Source organism: Monodon monoceros, unplaced genomic scaffold, assembly GCF_005190385.1.
Source record: "Monodon monoceros isolate NGI ecotype Baffin Bay Population unplaced genomic scaffold, NGI_Narwhal_1 Super_Scaffold_4, whole genome shotgun sequence".
Classification (NCBI taxonomy): domain Eukaryota; kingdom Metazoa; phylum Chordata; class Mammalia; order Artiodactyla; family Monodontidae; genus Monodon; species Monodon monoceros.
In genome coordinates, this window is record NW_021703781.1 from 45,753,218 (window position 1) to 45,775,023 (window position 21,806).

General features: G+C 43.3%; 1 protein-coding gene across 2 annotated transcripts in view; it reads right to left on the bottom strand.

Annotated features, from left to right (window-relative positions):
- Positions 1 to 21,806, bottom strand: part of LIPA (lipase A, lysosomal acid type) — a 101,179-nt gene that overhangs the window by 28,097 nt on the left and 51,276 nt on the right. Inside the window, exons 1-3 of one of the 2 annotated variants that reach the window (XM_029245247.1) lie at positions 7,355 to 7,435; positions 4,530 to 4,641; positions 2,356 to 2,473 (exon numbers count right to left, since the gene is read on the bottom strand). In XM_029245247.1, coding sequence (XP_029101080.1) covers positions 2,356 to 2,473; positions 4,530 to 4,640 — 229 coding nt within the window. In that variant the 5' untranslated portion in view covers position 4,641; positions 7,355 to 7,435. Of the gene's footprint in view, positions 1 to 2,355; positions 2,474 to 4,529; positions 4,642 to 7,354; positions 7,436 to 21,806 lie in introns of those variants that run through there. The other variant, XM_029245248.1, reaches the window with a different exon arrangement.

A 21,806-nucleotide genomic window follows, 5' to 3' on the forward strand; every position in this document is an offset into this window, starting at 1 on the left:
GGTTGAGAGTCCGCCTGCCGATGCAGGGGACACGGGTTCGTGCCCCGGTCTGGGAAGATCCCACATGCCGCGGAGCGGCTGGGCCCGTGAGCCGTGGCCACTGAGCCTGTGCGTCCGGAGCCTGTGCTCCGCAACGGGACAGGCCACAACAGTGAGAGGCCTGCGTACCGCAAAAAAAAAAAAAAGGATGCTCACTTCCCAGGGCATAGCACCTTCACCTGCAGTGGCTAAGATACATACCATAGGGCATCTGGCACTATATGCTTTAATTGCTGTAGGAAAGAGAAGCCTAGAGGTGGATACAGAAAAAGAAGAGGAGGCACATTCTCTAAGCATGTTTTTACTGTGGTTCCCTGCATTTTTTAACAATGGCTCACACTACTAATTATTAGTCAACTAACCACTTTTAAGAGAAATAATATCAATACCTATTTTTCTTTATATGGGATCTGAAATCTGTATACAGGGTTTACTTCTTTTAAAAAAAGGGAAGGAAATCAAGATCATATGTTCACTCTGAAATAAAATATGTTTTGTGTGTCTTGAGCAGAAGAAAAAATAGAAGCCCTTGCTGTAACTCACTGCTCATTTTGTAACATGCTTTTAAGAGGATCTGTAAATCATAAAACTCTCAAGAGTTAAAAATTAAATTTCAAAAACAGCATTGGCTGTCTTGACCAGGTAACATTACTGAAAGGCTCATTATAGCTAGAATTTATAGCAGAACAACATGGATAAATCAGATTATATTAAGAGAAAAACAGATAATGATACAAAGCTCACATTAACACAGAGGGCTTTTAAGTTTGCTTTGAATAAAAATTTCCTACTCACATAAAATTTTAATTGAAGAAGAGATAGTTATCCAATTACCTTAATCTCACCTTAATTTCCTAAGTTTCTAAAATCAGAAAATGTTAAAAGAAAAAAAATAAGCTACATCTGGAGAGATGATTGACTAAGGATCAGATCCTTATTCTGATATCTAACAATTTCAAGTAATCTATCTAGAAATTCCTCAGTCCACATTGGAAACCACAGTTTTGCTTGAGTTATAAGAAAAAGAAAAAATATGTATATATTTTAAGCCAAAACTATAAGAACGTTCATATATTGCTTATGAGAGTAATTACCAGAACAAGACCACATGAAAAGCAATTTAACAATATCTATCAAAATCACAAATCCATATATCCTCTGACCCAAAAATTCTATTTCTGAAAATGTATCTTATAAATAAACTTGCACACATACAAGGTTACTTACAGCAGCAATATTTGTTAATCGAAGACTAGAAAGAGTCTAAATGCCCATCAATAGGACACTTGTTAAATAAATCATGGTACAGTTATACAGTGGAATACTATGTATCAGCAGAGATAAATGATGAAGTGCTCTCTGTATTGTATGGAAAAATCTCCAAAATATTAAGTAAAAACTTCAAGGAACAAAAGAATGTGCATTATAAGCCACATTTTATATTAAAAGGGAAGCAAGGAAAAATAATAACTTATGTTTGCTTCTAAAGAGATTTTTTTAGAGAGAAAGAAATTTAAAATAAAGAGATTTTGGAAAGATACATAAAAAACTGGGGAGGTGGAGAATGAGATGGGAGGGAGGTATTTCACTGTGTATCTTTTTATTCTCTTTGATTTTTGAACTATGGGAATACATTACCTATTCAAAAAATTAAGTAATTTTCAAACAGCAAGAGCTATCTACTTAATGCTCAAACCATTTTATTAAATGAAATGCTTCCTTATAACAAAGAAAGCAGAGATTTTAGCATATCCTCAAACAAACCTGACCTTTGAACCTTTAAGCGAAATATGAAATTAGATGACTCTTGTCCTTATTTCTTTAAAACAAGAAGTGTTTTTTTTTTAAATTTTATTTATTTATTTATGGCTGTGTTGGCTCTTCGTTTCTGTGCGAGGGCTTTCTCTAGTTGCGGCAAGTGGGGGCCACTCCTCAACGCGGTGCGCGGGCCTCTCACTGTCGCGGCCTCTCTTGTTGCAGAGCACAGGCTCCAGATGCGCAGGCTCAGTAACTGTGGCTCACGGGGCTAGTTGCTCCGCGGCATGTGGGATCCTCCCAAACCAGGGCTCGAACCCGTGTCCCCTGCATTGGCAGGCAGATTCTCAACCACTGCGCCACCAGGGAAGCCCGAAGAAGTGTTTTTTATACACCTTGCATAAATGTAACATGTTGAGTACTTTGGTCTAAAAAATAATCCCATTTCAATGTTTTCAAGTTAAATCTGAACTTGGTTACTGACATAAAAAAAGAACCAAATTCCAGCAATGCTGTTAAATTTTCAGAGCTTTCCTTTCTCACCACAGAAAACACCCATACCTCTGTCAGAATGGTTCTTCCTCCCGTGGGGGATTCGGTTAAGGCAAAGAATATATCCATCTTCTGTCACAACTAGGTGTTCCTCACTAGGGAATCCCCAGTGAGAGATAATTTCACTCTGTGGAGCAAAGGAGAAGACAAAGTGTCAATGACATTCTCCAGGTTTTACTTAAGAAATGAATTCTTACTGAAATTGCAGTCTGCTCAATCTAGTAGCCAACATCCCATCGCAAAAGTAAATCCTCCACTTGTTTTACCTCTGTGTTCTACTCATAGATGTTCAGCTAAACCATTTTAACATGTTCTACACTAAGTGTGTTTTATTTTACCATAGCTTTGGGCTTCTTTGTTTCCATCCTGGCTCCCAGGTACAAATAAACACTTCTTTCTTTCTTTTCTAAATATGCCAGGTAATATGGTAATCTACCATTTTCCTTGTTTTAAGAGACCCCATCCTGGGAAATGAAGCATAAAAAGTATTAATCTGTTTTTAACCAATGGACCAATAAAACTACACTAGAATGTCAAGGTAGAGTTGAACAAGAAAAGATAAAATGATTGTGATAGCATACGCTATTTGTTTTTCTCTTTCTGACTTACTTCACTCTGTATGACAGACTCTAGGTCCATCCACCTCACTACAAATAGCTCAATTTCGTTTCTTTTTATGGCTGAGTAATGTTCCATTGTATATATGTGCCACATCTTCTTTATCCATTCATCTGTCGATGGACGCTTAGGTTGCTTCCATGTCCTGGCTATTGTAAATAGGGGTGGGATAGGGAGGGTGGGAGGGAGACGCAAGAGGGAGGAGATATGGGGATATATGTATAGCTGATTCACTTTGTTATAAAGCAGAAACGAACACACCATTGTAAAGCAATTATATTCCAATAAAGATGTTAAATAAATTAATTAATTAAATGACTGTGGTAATCATTTTACAATATATACATAGTGCAAATCATTATGTTGTAGACCTTAAACTAATACAATGTTATATGTCAATTATATCTCAATAAAACTGGAGGGAAAAGAGGAAAAGTAAGGAATTATGATCAAATTCACTACTCCATAAGGAAAGACCCATGGGGCAATTAATTGTTTTTTGTTTTCTTTTTTTTTAAACTGAGGTTACAGCTGATGTATAATATTATATGTTTCAGGTGTGCAACACAGTGATTCACAATTTTTAAAGGTTAAATTCCGTTTATAGTTATTATAAAATATTGGCTACATTCCCTGTGTTGTACAACATATCCTCGTTTATCTATTTTATACATAACAGTTTGTACCAATTAATCCATGGGGCAATTGTTAATTGGGAGCTCAGTGGCATATGGATAACTCAATTATCCAGAAGACTTAGTGTAAATAAGTACTCATTATTCTCTCTCCCACAAACACTTGAAAGGATTTAAGTTTATCATTCTTACAGGAGAAAAATTTTAAAATAAAAATGCTTTTAATTTTAAAAAAACTTAAAAAGAAAAGATTTGGGACAAGAAATAAAATGTAACTTTAAGACCCAGGTATCAGGTCATACTCTCTTGGCTGACTATAAATTTATCTCCATCTCCAAGGTTGCCTGATTCTTCAGTTGCGTCACTACATCATCTGTTTTAAAGCTGCTGTTTTCTGTAGCAACATGTACTTTCCTGATATTTTATGCCTAAATAAGGTATCGCCAGATTTAATTGTTTACTTAAGATGAATAACTTTGAAATGTTTTCATTACTCGAGGGACTATTTTTGCTTATTTGTTCTAACAAATTTTTATCAGATACTTTGATTTTTGTATTGAACTATGGACATTGCTAATCTGTCCTTGTTCAGCACATTGAGAATTAACGTTCTTTCAAAGTTTTGACACTTTTTTTTATTGTTGTTTAAACAAATTCAGTGAGACTTAAAAATGAAATGAATGTATAAAAATATCACTTATCTTACTAAGAAGTATATGTTTTAACAGCAAATGAGGTTTGTAAGATACACATTACCTTTTAGGTAAAGTCCAGCTAGCTGAATCTAAGATTCGGAGAACAGGAAAAACATAATGTGATATAAAGAGAATAGAGTTTGTGGCTTCGTGTAGCTACATAACTGGATTTCAGAAAATAATTAACATTGATCACAGATGCGTTTTTAAAAACAGATGACTTTGAGAAACTTACCACATTCATATTTGTTTCAGGATCCACAGGTGCCAGCTTCCCTCTGGATACCTCGGAATGCAGGGTCCCAAGGACCAAACAGACCACCAAACACCAGAGCCACATTTTCATTCTGTATAAAACAGTCTGTTGTTACTTGTCTACACAAAGTTTTACTACACAAAATTATGTTAGTAAATAATGCTCCCATACAAAGTTCTGAACCAGGTTTAGGTCAGGTAAAAGTTAGGTAAAGGGCAAATTGAGAACAAATGACTCAAGCCATACCTCGAAGCAAAAATTGAGGAATTCTTTTTTACTGGGAAACCTCCCACCCGCCACCCCCAGTTAATATGTGACATTTGGAGCCCAGAACACCCACTCACCTCCTCACCAGGTGGTTAAACATAATGTTCCCAGAGAATTAGCAGAAAGAAGGACTCAGAAGAGAATAGGTTGAGAAAAAGATCCCCCAAATTCCAGAGCCTGTTAACCTCCCACCTTTTCCTAATTGTAATTTAAACACTTTTAAGTTCAGCGATATGAGTTCTTGCTCCCACTAGCTATTCACTTCCCTTCGTGCATAAAATTACACCCTAGGGAAAAAGTGTCATGAAAGAAAAGAGAGCTTGCAAGAGAAATAGAGGGAAAGAAGACCACCCCTCTTTGCTTCTGAGACCCTCCAGCCATCACCAAAGACCATCTAGTTTCTGGCAGTGATGGCACAAAATCATAGTGTAGCAAAGACCTTGAAGATGGATGTTAAAGGCAAAATGAAGTGACTCTTCCAAGGACACCCAGATGGTTAGAGGCAAAGCTGAGACAACAGCCCAGGCCTCCCACATTTTTTAAAATAAATATAATCATTCAAAAAGATGCATGAGTGTATACCCATACAAAGACTTGTGCAACAGCCAAACACTGGAAAAACCCAAATGCCCCTAATGGGTGAATGGGTCAACATATTGTGATATATACATACTACTCAACAATAAAAAGGAATGCACATAAAATAACATGGATGAATCTCAAAACAATTATGGTGAGTGAAAGAAGCCAGACCATATAAATAAATATGTACGATTTCATTTCTATAAAACTCTAGAAAATGCAACCTTATCTCTACTGACGTAAAGCAGATCAATGGCTGCCTGGGGAGACGAGGGCCAGGAGCTAAGCATTGCAAAGGGAAATCTTTTGGGGGTGATGAACAGGTTAATGATATTGAATGTATCACAGTTTCACATGTGTATACATATCAAAACATAAAATTGTACATTCTAAATATGCCCTGCTATTGTACGTCAGTAATACAATACAGCTGTTTTTAAGACTTGGGCTTAAACTGAGTATTCCACAAGTCTTAAGAAATTGGTTCTCAGAAGATTGCAAAAGTGAACTGACTCCCTTCTGTCGGTGCATCTCTTGATGGTGCTACAGTGATTTCTCCCAGCAGTGGTGAACCTGGAACTTCTAGACAGGAGGGGATGTTATCTTGAGTCTCTACTGGCAAAGCATGCCCACTGTGCTTACTCATAAGTTTGTATTTCTCTACAGTGGTTGGGAAGGGCTGTACAGTTCCGGGCTACCTTTTATTATAAATATAACCTTCCAAAAGCCCATTATTACTCGGGAATAAGGAGTATATTGAAAAGAAAAGTGAAAGTCTGTAACCACAATTTGAAACAGTGAAGCCTCTGGCAGTACCTGCGTTTCCACTCAGGCCTATCCTCCGGGACCTGGACCTGCTGTCCACAATGGAAGCTCCAGGAAGATAACAGCTGAAGCCACTCAACTGGAAATGTCACCCAGCTGATTTTTCCTTCCAACAAAACACTAGTTTTTCAACCTACTAGTCCAGTAATTGTCATAAGGATGAGGATTGAGAAGTTCAAAAGAGAAAAAGCCTCCTCCAGGATGCATGCAATGTGCTTTGCTGGGCTCTCTTAGCAACTTTTATCTCAATCCTTTTTATACTGTAACAATCCAATTAAGTACTTGTCTGTCTTCATTTTACCCCAACCCAAGGGCAGAGCCAGCATCGGAGTCAACTCTGAACCCCCAGGACCTAGCAAAGTGTAGATGCACAAGACAGATTTTGAAAAATGGGACTGGGGCAGTCCAGAGTTCAGTGGCTGAAGAAAAGCTCCAAAGCAGCTTGTCATTCAGCTTTCTAATAATAACACCACCACTAATAATTTCCGCTCCCATTTAATCTCCTGCTATGCTCCAGACTTCCGCAGGCAGCGCTTCCGACCTACTATGTTAATTACGCCTCCGCCAACTCTCTGCAGTACCGTTAAGTCCTTTTTCCAGGAAACTGAGCCTCACCCAAGTTAAGTACTGGAAGCAAAATGCCAACTAGTTAGATAGTATCGCCAAGATATTCACCAGGACCGATGTCAAACCGTTATCGACCACACCTTGACTAACAAGTTAGAGTGGTCTGCAGGCTGCCTGGGGGAGTTAATAGGAGTAAAGGACAAGGAGGAAGGAGGTGAGGGAAGCTGGGAATCAGAAATCCTGGGCGTCGCTGCAGCCCAGAGGTGACCGCGCCTGCCCAGGAAACCCGAGGGCACCTGGGAAAGGGCAGGCAAATTCAAGACAGCCCTCAATTCCTGGGTCACCGCGAGATGCCTCGGGCGACCACCTGCAGAAGAGGCATCCACAGGTGCTCCAGGTAAGACGCGCCGGAGACCAGCGCAGAGAGTCCTGTCGGCGTGCGGAGGCTCAGGGCCGGCTGGAATGAGCCTTGGAAGCGGTGCGGGGCCCTGGCCTCAGAGCCCGTGGGGGGAAGCCGAAGCTGCGGCACCCGCACCTGGCAGCGCAACGGGGCCGGCACTCACCTGGAGCAATCTTCCCGGGTCGCTGTCCACAGCCGCAGTGCCAGCTCGCGGGGCGGGGTCCCCGGCTGGGACCTGGAGGGGGCGGTGACGGCTGGACGCCAGGGCCCGCTCCCGCCTCCGGCTACCAGCGCCCCCAATCAGAGCAGCCGGCCGCCGGGAAGTGCCGCGGAGACACCGCCCAGGCCTAGCGCCGCCGCCGCTTCTGAGAGGGTCCTCCGCGGAAGCGGAGCATGCGCCATGGACCAAGAGGTGTGGCGCCCTGCGGCCTCCTCCCCGGCGGAGTCGATTACCAGCTACACCTGCAGGCCGCACCCGCCCGGTCTCCTAGCGGCTGACCCCGGCTCTGCCCCAGGAGCTCTTGCAGGGCCGCCACTCTCTGCGCCTAGCACGGAAAACATAGGCTCTACAGATGAAAAGGAATTATATGCTACGTATAAAGCCCTTAGCGGTGTGCCTGCTGCAAAGTAATCTTACTGTACATTTTATTTTTATTGCTAAGATGCCTAGCATTATTAAGACACTAGGGGTATAGTAGCCAAACAAGAGCCCTCTTCTCCCGCTTACATTCTAATGGGAAGAAACACCATGAATAAATTTAAAAATGAGGCAATGGAAAGTGCTATGAAGAGCAATAAAAAACTAAAGGGATAATGAAGGTGGGTGCTATGTTATGTACAAGGTAATCAGGAAAGGACTCTCTGATAAAGTGACACCGGAGCACAAACAAAAAGGAGGTGACTCAGAGCCATGTGGATACTGGGGAAGGAGTATTCTGAGATGAGAGAATAGCAAATGCAAAGGTCCTGAGGCAGGAATATTCTTAGTAGGTTCTAGTAAGTGAAATTCGGTCAGCGTGGCTGGAACAGAATGCACGTGGTGGAGAGTGGTTGAACATGAAGTCCTAGAGGTGCCTTGGGGGCCAATTGTAACGACTGCTATTTCTTCTGACCAAGATAAGAAGCCATTGGAAGGTTTTCAGGAGAAAGGCAACAAAACCTTGCCAGTCATATCATTTGTAAATATTTTTCCCCATTCCATAGGTTGTCTTTTTATTTTGTCAGTGATGTTCTTTGCTGTGCAAAAGCTTTTAAGTTTAACTAGATTCCCCCTCCCCTTTTTTTTGATTTTGTTGCCTTTGGAGACAGATCTAAAAATATATGTATATATTACTATGATTTATGTCAAAGAATATTCTGCCTATGTTCTCTTCTAGGAGTTTTATGGTTTCAGGTCTTACATTTAGGTCTTCAATCCATTTTGAGTTTATTTTTGTATATGGTGTGAAATGTTCTAATCTCATTGTTTTGCATATAGCTGTCCAGTTTTCCCAGCACCACTTGTTGAAGTATCTTTTCTCCATTGTATATTTTTACTTCCTTTGTCATAGATTAATTGGCCATAGGTGCGTGGGTTTATTTCTGGGCTCTCTATTCCATTCCCTCTTAATAGTTTAACTGCCAGATGGCCATTTTTCACTTTGTCATAAAGAAGGGGCCAATTGAGTCCTGAAGGAAATGGGGGAGCTTGCCCTGTCAATATTGGGGCAGGGGAGCCTTCCAGGTGGAGATTCAGAGGGTGGCAGGGGTAGAGGTAAGGATGGGGAAGTCCATCATGTATGGCCACATAAATCCTTGTGAGAACTTTGGCTTTTACTGATTTGAAAATGCTTTTGTTGTTTTATTTTAATATTGCTTATTATTGAGTTTGTGGTTGTTCTGTGATACACTTACATGATATTTTAAAACAATGAAATTGTGCTTATGTCCTTAAACAATTTGTTTGCAGTGCCTTCTATACCCCTTGTAACATTATAATCCACAAATTTCTGTTGGAGTTCTATAACATATTATCATTTTAAAAATGATTCATGGTTCAAAACAAAACAAAAACCAGACAAATGAAAAAACAAACAAAAAAACTCAGAGGAGCTATTAAAGTAGAGAGAGAGAGGGCAATTACACTTTTTGTCTGTACCATTCATTTCATTACAGAGAAGGAATCTTCCAAAGAAGAGAAGAACCAGGCTAAATCCCTGGGATCTTTAGGAGAAAAGAAGGCCTGAAAGGGAGCAGACTGAGACCTGAGTAAAGGCTACAGTGGTCAGCAGTGCTGGGTTCTCCCACAAGATCCTGGTTACCCTGTAAACCCTAGGAATATGGAAATCAGTGTCAATACTAAGTGCCAACCAATTGTAGACAACCAGGCCAGTCTCACAATTACTCTCATAAGATCAGTCTTTCCAAGTATTGCAGAATTTATTTGCATTTTATAGAAAGCACAGATCTGAATGTAGTTAAGGAAGCAACTATAGACAGAACTAGAAGATGCAGCATTAGCTTTAAAAGATGTTCTGTACCTTTATATCTGCTGGCTTGCTCCTTTTTTGTGTAGGCAACTTTCTAGAATTTCTCCTTATTCTCCACCTCCTCCTGCAACCCTTTCCCTTCCTGTGTGAGTCAGAACTGAGCTGTCAGAGCAGAAAATTAAAGCCTCTCTCCTTGCCTCAAATTTAGAAAAATATATATTTATTTTTTGTTTTTATGAAACATTTATATGTTATCACCATCAATCATGTTGGGTACAAAAGAAGAAGGCAGCTGCCTCAAGGGAGTGGAAGAGTGACACGGTCATGACTTGTGATGCTTGACTATAGACACACCTTTTCTGCAAGTCCTCAAATGTCTGTTCTGCTCAGACTTGTGAAATAGTTCAACAGTTTACGAGAAGGGCCTCAATATTAGAGGACTGAGAAAGCAGGGAAAGAACTGTGTTATTATATTATGCTTTATGTTATCTTGAGTGGAAGATAAGGAGTCTATACAAGTGGTTTTTTTTGTTTGTTTGTTTGGTTTTGTTTTCTTTGTTTTTGCCTGATGCGGGCCTCTCACTGTTGTGGCCTCGCCTGTTGCGGAGCACAGGCTCCGGACACTCAGGCTCAGCGGCCATGGCTCACGGGCCCAGCCGCTCCGCAGCATGTGGGATCTCCCCAGACCTGGGCACGAACCAGTGTCCCCTGCATCGGCAGGCGGCCTCTCAACCACTGCGCCACCAGGGAAGCCCTATACAAATGTTTTGGCTCAAGTCTGTCTCAGCTTCTATTTTCTGTTTCTCAGTTTCTATAGAGGGCCTATCTAATGATCTCATAAATCTGTTCCAGATGAAGAGCTGTCTATAAAATGCTCTATGATTCGATGACCATGTGTGTCACAAGGTCTGTAAATTGCTCTGAAAACTGCTGTGAGAATTACTTTGATATAATTACTTATGACAGCAAGATTGCAAAACTTCAGAGAGCATTTTGATCACCCTGCAGCATGCTTTACAGATATCTCTACAGCTAATCTGTCTAAAAGAGGAAAATAAGGAATGGAGAATAGAATAATGTGCAGGTGGCCATGAACATGCAACTTAAAATATCTTAGTTTGTAACCATCAACGTTACTCCTACAGAGGATCTATTCTTATACTAGCTTCAACTTTCCTGCTCATGTGGTGTATACCCAAAACGCTCAATGTCAGCTTTTTGAAAACAGGTATCACGACTTGTATCAGTTTGGATTCTAACTAGGACACTTAAAATGGGATGATTGAGAGAGCTGATTTACAAAGGGACTATTTAACAGTTGTTGGGTAGGGGAATCACAAGACAGCACAGCAGTTAGCCATCACTAGGCCCAAAGAGATGAGATGGCTACTGGAAAATGGAAGGAAAGAGTCTCATAGAAGACCCCTTGAAAGGAACAGTACCCTTCAGTAGACTGACATAGCACTTAGCCTCTCAGCAGGGAGAGAACCAGAGAAATAAACCCTCTACCATCACTGTCTCTCTCCCTTCTTCTCCAAAGTGCTCCCCACTGACAAAACTCAATCAGTAGCTGGAGGACATAGGAGCCTGTTAATATAGTCTATTCCATAATCCTTCCACTTCACAGGGCAGGATGGAAAAAGATGAAAAATGGAGCTAGATTGGCGAAATTCAAGATAATGTTCACATGATCTTTCTACACTCTATGCTAGCAGAGGGAAGTAGGAGGAAGGCCAGAATTGTGGTTAACAACGCAGACTCAGGGATCAGACCTCCCAAGTTCAAGCCAGTATCTACAACTTGTTAGCTGTGCAAACTTGGGGAAGATTTTTAACTTCTTTCTGCCTGTTTCCTCATCTGTAAAATAAAATTAGTAGTGTCTAAGACCATTTCAAAGTTTAGACAAGATAAAATGTGTAAAAGCACTTAAGAGTTATTTGTAGTGAGGTGGATGGACCTAGAGTCTGTCATACAGAGTGAAGTAAGTCAGAAAGAGAAAAACAAATACCGTATGCTAACACATATATACGGAATCTAAAAAAAAAAAAATTGGTCATGAAGAACCTAGGGGCAGGATGGGAATAAAGACACAGACCTACTAGAGAATGGACTTGAGGATATGGGGAGGGGGAAGGGTAAGCTGGGACAAAGTGAGAGGGTGGCATGGACATATATATACTACCAAACGTAAAATAGATAGCTAGTGGGAAGCAGCCGCATAGCACAGGGAGATCAGCTCAGTGCTTTGTGACCACCTGGAGGGGTGGGATAGGGAGGGTGGGAGGGAGGGAGACACAAGAGGGAAGAGATATGGGGATATATGTATATGTATAGCTGATTCACTTCGTTATAAAGCAGAAACTAACACACCATTGTAAAGCAATTATACTCCAATAAAGATGTTTAAAAAAAAAAAAGCACTTATAATAGGTCTGGCATATAGCACTAGATAAATGTTGGTTAATTGTTTGGTTTTTTTTAAACATTTTTCCTTACAGTAAATTCCTTTCTATAAATTCAGTTTATTTGCTTATTATTAATGGCTTTTAGTTATCATATAGGTTCAATATAATTCCCACTTTGGTGTGTATATATCTAACACTATTCTTCTCTGCATACCTAATTTTACAAAAATGGCCTCATACTATACATATTATTTAGTTGTCTACTTTATTCCCACTTAATATTGGAAATCTTTCTATGTCATTCAACATTTAAAAAATCATTTTTAATGGTTGCATGTATGATTTTGTCATTTGGAGGTACAATAATTTACTAACAAATCCCCTTTGTTGGATGTTTAAGTTATTTCCATTTTTAAAAACCAATATCAGGGACTTCCCTGGTGGCACAGTGGTTAAGAATCAGCCTGCCAATGCCGGGGACACGGGTTCGATCCCTGGTCAGGGAAGATCCCACATGCCACGGAGCAACTAAGCCCGTGCACCACAACTACTGAGCCTGCACTAGAGAGCCCGCAAGCCACAACTACTGAAGCCCGCGTGCCTAGAGCCCATGCTCCGCGACAAGAGAAGCCTCCACAACAAGAGAAGCCACCGCAATGAGAAGCCTGTGCACCACAGCCAAGAGCAGCCCCCGCTCACCGCAACTAGAGAAAGCCCACATGCAGCAACGAAGACCCAACGCAGCCAAATAAATAAATAAATTTATAAAAAAACAATATCAGCTATTATGCATGGTAATTCCATTAGGATAAAGTCTTTGAAATAAAATTTATAGGTCTAACAAAGGTTCTCCTTTAAGGATTTTTCTTATTTGTTCTAATATTTTATTCTTCTTTCAACATTGTTTAAAGATGTCAGCATAGGGACTTCCCTGATGGCACAATGGTTAAGAATCCACCTGCCAATGCCAGGGACACAGGTTCAATCCCTGGTCCAGGGAGATCTCACATGCCATGGATCAACTAAGCCCGTGTGCCACAACTACTGAGCCTGCGCTTTAGAGCCTGTGAGCCACAACTACTGATGCCCGCGCGCCTAGAGCCCGTGCTCCGCAACAAGAGAAGCCACCACAATGAGAAGCCCGTGCACTGCAGCGAAGAGTAGCCCCCACTCACCGCAACTAGAGAAAGCCCGCGCACAGCAACAAAGACCCAACGCAGCCAAAAATAAATAAATAAAAATAAATTAATTCAGAAAAGAAGAGATGCCAACATATTAGACAAACAAATCTTTGGTAATGTAAGTGTTAACTTCTCTGGAGACAACCATACAGCCCTTTAAGATGACATGAAAGTGTGTATAAGTGAGACTGAGGTTTCTGCAGCCTAGAGGTTTCCCTCTCTTTGGGGGTAAATTTAAAGTGACATATTGGCAAGACAATAATTCAGCTGTAGCTTTTTTTTTTTTAATGGGTAAGCACTTTATTTATTTTGGCTGTGCTGGGTCTCAGTTGCAGCACGCGGGATCTTTAGTTGCGGTATGCGAACTCTTAGTTGCAGCATGCATGCAGATCTAGTTCCCTGACCAGGGACTGAACCCCGGCCCCCTGCATTGGTAGCGCAGAGTCTTACCCACTGGATCACCAGGGAAGTCTCTCAACCGTAGCTTTTGAAAATATTTCCTTTCCAAACGTTAACATCCGGTAAATGAACATATCCCCTGTTAGATCAAAGAACTCAACACAGGAAAAGCACAAGCATAGGTACTCCCTTCACCTCCGTGCATCATCTTAGACCTTTCTTAGACCCCAGGCTGCTCCAGGAAATTCTGGTCACCTAGAAAGACCCTTCACCTCTAGCTCATGCTAAAAGTACTCCTTATTCCGAACAAGATGAAAGATAACATTCTTCCTAAGGGAAGGCAGAAGGAGGAAACACATTTGTTAAGCATTTCCTGTGAGTATTTTCCTAAGTACTTCACATCCAATATCTCAATAACCCCTTGCAAATATGCATAAAATTCTCTAGACTGCTCACTTCTTTATCCAAAAAAGAAGGATGTTATATCTTTCTAATTCATTTTAGGTGACTCCTGGCACAACTAAGTATCTCACTGAAAGACAGGTAATAAGTAATATCTGATAGAGATGCGAATAAGACAAAAAGGACTCACTTGCTTTCATTTGGCTTAAAGAAAAAAAAGAAAGTACTCTATTATAAGCAGTACTCAGACCAATGCATGATACAGTGCAAAAATTTAATACAATGTGGTTAAACACAATATTCAAGCACATGAAGGTCATCTTCTGACAGATGAACTGGGCATTTTTTCAATAGTTTCCTTAGTGTAACTTTATAAAATTCTTGCCTTCAAAAGTGTCTGGTGTCTTGATACTTGTTAAAAAGTCTGATATAAGACAACCACATCTCAACAGTGAGAGATTTAGGAGATCATCCTAATGCCCGTCTTCAGAATACATCATCAGAGAACTGATCACCATCTTCATCCCTTACTTCTTGGTATTTCCCCCAAAGTCTACCCTCTGGATTATAGGTATGCATTTTAATATTCGATCTTTCAGCTAATCTTTGTCCTGGGATCTTGGCTTGCATCTCCTCACAACTGTTTCTGCTCTTTCTGAAGTGCCAAATATCCTTCTAGGAAAGCATCCGTGTAGGTGTACAGTGACATGGTAGAAGTCCAGCTGCTGTGATGCCATTAAGATGCTTCTTATCCTTGTGCCTCCTTCTTCAGAGGAAACAGGAGGCCCTCTTCTCGCATAATGACAAAAGGGAATACATTTGTTTTAAGTTTTTGTGGTGAGGGCGCTGGGTTTTTGGCCCAAATTCCTAGCACTTCCATGAATGAGGCTCCTTCTGAGTTCCACTATGAAGGCCTATCCACAGGTACAGTACTTGTGTTTTCCTCTGAGTGATTTTTACCTTGTGATTCTTTGTAACCTATCAATAAACAGGTTGTCAGAGCTGGAGTATCTTTTGCTTCACTTGAATGTCGATGCTGAGGGAGGTACTCACTAGCTTCGGAAGAGGAAGGCGCACGGGCCCTGCAGCTGGAAGGCCGGCTCTCTCCCGCTGAGGACTCGCTTTTGAAGTCTCTCCACCGTTCGTGAAGGGGACGAGTGGTCCCTGTTTGTGTGAGGTTGCTTTAGATGACCGGCTGTTATCTGCGGAGGAACAGCCAGGAACGGGTCATAAAATGTCGCGAATCACTGTCAGAATTCTGGGCCTTAGCCGGGTCCACATCCTCTCCCGCAGTGGCTTTTCGCCTTGGTGCACGGTCTACGGGATGAAACAGTTCGTGTTTCCTCCAAGCTCCTCACGTTGTGCAATTTGGCCACAGAGTTGAAGCTCTTTTCACTCTCGGCGGGCAATTTGCAAGTGACCTTGTCGTTGTCAAAGCCTCGCCTAGCGCTTCAGCGCCTCCCAGAGCTCTGCCGGACTCGGCGGCCCGAGTCCCAGGAGCTGGGGCTCCAAGCGGGGACACGGGCGCGAGGCTGGAGGGCGACGTACAACTCGGTCCCCCGGCAGTCCCGCCGCTCACGCCCATCGCTGCCGAGAAAGACAAATACCGTATGCTAACACATATATATGGAATCTAAGAAAAAAAAAATGTCATGAAGAACCTAGGGGTAAGACGGGAATAAAGACACAGACCTACTAGAGAATGGACTTGAGGATATGGGGAGGGGTAAGGGTAAGCCTTGACGGGGTGAGAGAGTGGCATGGACATGTATACACTACCAAACGTAAAATAGATAGCTAGCGGGAAGCAGCCGCATAGCACAGGGAGATCAGCTCGGTGCTTTGTGACCACCTAGACGGGTTGGGATAGGGAAGGTGGGAGGGAGGGAGACGCAAGAGGGAAGAGATATGGGAACATATGTATATGTATAACTGATTCACTTTGTTATAAAGCAGAAACTAACACACCATTGTAAAGCAATTATACTCCAATAAAGATGTTAAAATAAACAAAAAGGATGCTGATTCGTTACAAAACCGCCATCTAGAAAGCCAGTCACGATTTAAACTTCCATCAGAGATCAATTATTGCAGGATTGGATCATATTTTGGGCACCTATTTTGCAATCTATTTCATATTTGAGAGAGGACGAATTTTTAAAAATTTCTTTACCAAAAATTGAGACTAAGTCCTAGTAATGAATCTGCAGGTCCAATTTGTGATGGCAACTGGATGTGATTACAGAGTCGCTGAGGTGTTAAGATGTGAGGACCTGGGCTTAGACTTTGGAGTCAGAATTCTGGTCTGTCATTTGTTAGTTGTGTGGTCTCAGTGCCAATTTCTTTCTCTTTAAAGGATTGCTTAACTATGTCTATGCAAAGGGCAGATGGATCTTGGGGACAGTGGATTTTAGTCAACTTAATGAGATGGTCACTTCAGTTTAGCTGCTGTTCCTGCTTTTCATTGTTGGAGAAAATTGACCCATTCTGGGGCAGGTGGTATGCAGCTATGCAACTGGTAAATGCTGTAGTATCTATTCATGTTAGTAAAGACCAATAGAAGCAGTTTGCTTCCGGCTGGCCAGACCGGAAATTCACCTTCCCTGTCTTATCTCAGGGATACAGCCCTCCGTCACTATTTCCTTCACAGAGACTGATATTTCTTCATTTCCCAAGACATCATGCTGGTCCACTGTGATGCTGATGGTATGCTGCTGATTTGGACATGGTAAGCAGGAAGTTGCAACCATTCTAGACACCTCGGTAAGACTCATGTATATCAGTGGGTGGAAATAAGCCCCTTAACATTTCAGAGGTCTGCCACCTTAGCAACGTTTCTAGGAGTCCAGTGTCTGGGGCATGTTGACATGTACTTTCCAATGTGAAATACAAGTTGTTGCATCTGCTCCCTTCTCCTACTGATAAAGAGGCACCAAGCCTAGTGCGCCTCCTTGGAGTCTGAGACAATGTGTACCCCGTTTGAGCCTGCTACTTTGACCCATTTTCTGAATTATCCTAAAGGCTGCCAGTTTTGAGTGCCCACAGAGCGAGAGAAGGGTCTGCAGCAGGTCTGAGCTGCAGGCAAGCTGCCCTGCTACTTGTGCCATATGACCCAACAGATTTGAGATGCCCAGAGTGTCTGTGACAGATAGTGATGCTCTATGGAGCCTTTGTCAGGTGAATCACAGAACACACCTTTGGGATCTTGGAGCATAGCTATGTCATCCCCTGCGAATTACTATTCTCCTTTGAGGAACAGTGTCTGGCTTGTTCAGGACTCTTAGTAGAGATTGAATGAATACTTGACGATAGGCCATCAAGCTATATGTGATTGACTACCCATGATGAATTGGGTGTAGCCTGACCAATCAAACTATAAAGCTGGGTGGGCACAGGAGCTCTCCATCATCAAGAAGTTCTGTAGATGAAACTGAGCCCATGTAGGACCTAAAGACGCAAGGAAGTCCCACAAGCAAGATTCCCATGAACCGTATTCTTTCTACATTGCCTTTTCTCTCTCAGTCCTCACCTGTGGCCTCATGGGGAGTTCCATGTGACTAGCTGACTGAGGAAGAGATAATTTGGACCAGTTTATACATGATTCTGTATGATATGCTTGGTACCTCCCCAAAGTAGACAACTGTAGCACTCTAGCCCCATTTAGGGGTGGTTCCAAAGGACAGTGGTTATGGGAATTTCCCCCAGTGGAAGAGCTTTGAACAGTTAACCTGCATGTTAATCTTTCCAAGAAGGAAAGATGTCCAGAATTAATGGACCTACATTGACTGTGGCTCCTTTAACCTGGAAGCTGAAATACCTAAGTCACCACTTTGGGCTCCTTATTCCAGTAATGCAACAGGCATCAGAACTTGGATCAATGATTGCCAGCTTCCTTTTTTTTTTTTTTCCTCCCCACATCTATACTCCCCTTCCAACTCAGGTCCAAGCAGAGAAAGCCAAATACATTTCTTAAACCAATCACATAAGATGTCCATCTCTAGTTAGTCCTCCTCCAGCTTCCCGGTGCCAGCAGCCCCCAGTCTGGGCTCCTGGAGCCTTCCCTTTCCACCTGGGAGCTTCCCACTGCTCTGTCTGCCTGGGGTCCCCACCAAATGCAAGTGATGGTGGCGACTCCTCTGGGCACCTCTGAGTAAACAGCTGTGTGTTCTCACTGGAGTCGCCTGTGTTTATCATACAGGGCATCGCGCCTCCCCAGCAGGTAGAAAAGAAGAAGAGCAGGGTTCCAGGGAGGCGCCGGGCCTGGCTGCGATTTGGCTCCAGGTGGGGGAGCGCGTCCTCAACTTGGAACAGGGCCTCCTCTAGTCCCCGGGCGGGGGTTCTGAAGGCGATGCTGGAGGCGTGGAGATGGGGGTCCGCGTTTCAATCCCCTAGGTCGGGAGGCCGCCCTCCCTGCTCGCGAGTCCCGGCTGCCCGCACAGCGGCTGGTCCTGGTTCTGCTGCACCGGCAGCTGCTTACGTGGAGCATCGCCTTGCCCCGCATCCTCTCCTGCCCCCGCAACATCTCCTGTCCCCGCATCATCTCCTGTCCCCGCATCCTCTCCTGTCCCCGCATCCTCTCCTCCCGCTCCACGGAGCTCGTGGTCTCCATCGTCCATCTCAAGTGTAGTGAGCGCGGCTCACGTTTTATCTCTGCCTCGGCTGCTCACCACGTGAGTGAGGAGTGTCATCCCTCTGTCTTGGCTTTCAGGTTCATTCAGGTTCCTCCGGCAAACCTCGATTTCTTCCTGTCGATTTGGACTTGAACTTCCTGAAGAAGCTCCCGGTGGAGCCGATCGTGGCTTTTGCCGCTGGCGGAGGCTGGGGTCTCACCTCAGGGCAGAACGTCTGGGTCTGGCACCTGTCGGGCTGCCCCTGTGGGCGAAGTTCCCTTTGGACAGAGCCGGGGCTCCACTCCCTACTGACACTGCAGGTAGGCGGGTGGACTCGGGGACAGGTGGGGGCTGTGCTGGGCTTGGGCTCCTCACAGGTACTCTCCGCGGGGCGGGGCCCGGAGGCCCCCGCGGGCTGCGCTTGGATTCCTGGTGCAGGCGGGGCCGGGTTAGACTGTGGCCGAAGCCGAAGCCAAGGGGGCCCCGGACCCGCACGGTTAGGCTGCCGTGGCCGTTCCGCACGGAGGCCTGGCCGAGGCTGGCCCTCTCCCAGCGCGGGGGATTCCTGCTCTGATTTGTGCCGGTGGAGAGGGCGCTGGGGGTGGGCGGCAGCGGCGGTCTTCTTCCCCTGCCGCTCGCTGGCTGTGCTGTGGCCTCCGCCCTGCGCCCTGATCCTCCTCCACATCTGCGTTCCTCCCCGGCGGAGTGTTCTCAGAGCAGCAGTTAGAGGTGGGAATGTGCTGCTTGCGGCTGGCGGGGACCCTGTGCCGTTCCTGCGGGCGGGGAAGGAGTGCTGCGCTTAGATCCGCTGAAGGCTGAGGCTTCAGGGTGACCCGGTAGCCCTCTGGCTCAGATCTCTTATAACCCAGGAGCAGATATTGGAACATTACCTTGTCTTTCCGGCCTGTCAGTGAGTCCTGGATCTCTGTCTCCACGTGTAACCATGGATGCCATGAATTCAGTCTGCTGGGGGTTTCTGGTAGTCAGAGAGCGGCTCCATGTAGAGCTTTAGTTCCTCATATCCATGACTCACAGTAATCCACGGATCCTTCATGAATTGCTCTTACTTCTTACTGAGAATCAGGGATTTCTTAAACAGATTTTCATTCCATAAACATTCAGAAGAGAATATAATATATTCTGTCCTAGTACCCCTCTGGCAGTCCTTGAAGTTCTGTCCATCAAGAGGCAGGAATCCATCGGACAGTGTAGACAGGGTGACTTCCTGTGGTTCTTCCCTGGAAGAGTTCTGGGCAGCCTGAGGAAGACCACCCCAGAAGGTGTCCAGCTTGTTGTAAAAGGCGCATTTGTTGCTGAAGCCGAAGTGTGATGTTCGTGTTCGCATCCAAGAGCAGGTTTTCTGCCTTTAAATCTCTGTGGACAATGCCCTCCTGGTGGACTCTGCTCTCAGCTGCTTTGCTTTCCTACTGCCATGAGCCACGAGGTGCTCAAACACCTCTCCTCCACTAGCGTCCTCCTCTCCGCAAAGGCGGAGAGTTTCCTCAGCCTCCATCACTTCAAATACTTCACTATGTTGAGATGCTCCAAACCTTCATGATTCCTGCTTTGCGGGACAGTCTCCGGAGGCTGGAGGAGTTCCGCTGAGTCTCATCAATGATCTTCACGGCTCTCGCTTTCCCATCTAGGATGTGCCGGCCAACTTCACCGTAGCCCAGTCTTCCTTGCCAACGGTCTCGAGGGTCTAGAGGACACCATGTGAATCTGGGTCTCTCCTCAGCAGAGACAGCTTAGAGGCCCCGCAGCATGCTGGACTCACTGCTGTGCTTGGAGTCGAGGCGTCCTAACGTCGGCTTACATCTGGGAAGAGCTGGTGAGAAGCTTGGTCCAAATCAAAAGAAAACCAGTTCAAAGTTCACCCCATGAACTGGTCTTTATGACTGAATCAAAACACAATGCCAGACAAAAATGAAAATAAACTAAACTAATAAGAAAAACTGAAAAAGGAGTGATAAAAAGAATAAAGAAAAAAAAGAGAATAAAAAGTAAAAATGAGAAAAAGAAAAAAGTGAGAAAAAGAAAGTAACAAATGAAATACACAAAAATGCCAAGGAGGAAACAGGGTACCTTTGGTCAAAGTCTCTCAGGTAACTGAAAAGCACCTTCCTGAGCCAGAAGGACTGACAATTTAGGCCCAGCCAGGGACTTGGATAAGTGCTAGGAACTCCAAAGCAATAGTTTTGCATGAGGTCATGGGAAGAAATGAATCTACCAACAAGGCTGGGGATAATCCATTGTGATTTTCTCACTTTTTGATCTCAAAACCCCCTTACTCTTTTAAAAAAAATATTAAGGGCCTCAGAGAGCTTTTTGTATGGGTTATAGCAAGTGACATTACCTTATTAGAAATGGAAACCTGTAGTATGCTTCAGTGGCCTTTTCTAGTTTGGAAAGGTGTGATCATTTCTGGCTTTTGAAAACCTCATAATGTCTACACTTAAAATATTCAATATCCTTTAAAACCTGGATGATTCAGCTCAAAATAATGTCACAACTTAATTGGCATTATGATACTGTCTGAAATGTTCTGTTGCATAAGACACAGTAAAGAACATTATTAATAACTCTAAAGCTGAAGGGAAACTAGCAGGTATCATAGTTTGATTTCTTATTCACAGTTCTGCCCAGTTTCTTTGGAGTACATTTCTCTTTCCACACTCTTTCTCTCTTTCTCTCTTTCCTCAGGGCTCTGTACTAACTCCTACTTCTGCCTGGACCATTCTCAGAGATCCATATGGTTTCCTCCCCAACCTCATTCAAGTCTTTGCGCCAATGTCACCTTCTCAGTGCGACCCTCCCTGATTTACCTATTTGGTCTTACAAAACCCATTGCATGTCTTATCTGCCACCCCTATTCCAAACTATGTATCATGGAAATTTTTTAAACATACAAAAAATTTTTAAAGTATCTTCCTCATGTATCTATCATCCAATATCAATAATTTGCAACATTTTTGCAATCTTAGTTTATACATAAACACTTCAGTCTGCATCTTTAAATAAATGTATTTTAGAAACACTGCTACCATGCCATTATCAAATCTAAGAAACTAACATTATCATATACCAGTATATATTCCAATCTCCCGGTTATCTCAAAGATGTCTTGTTACAGTTGATATGTTTGACAAG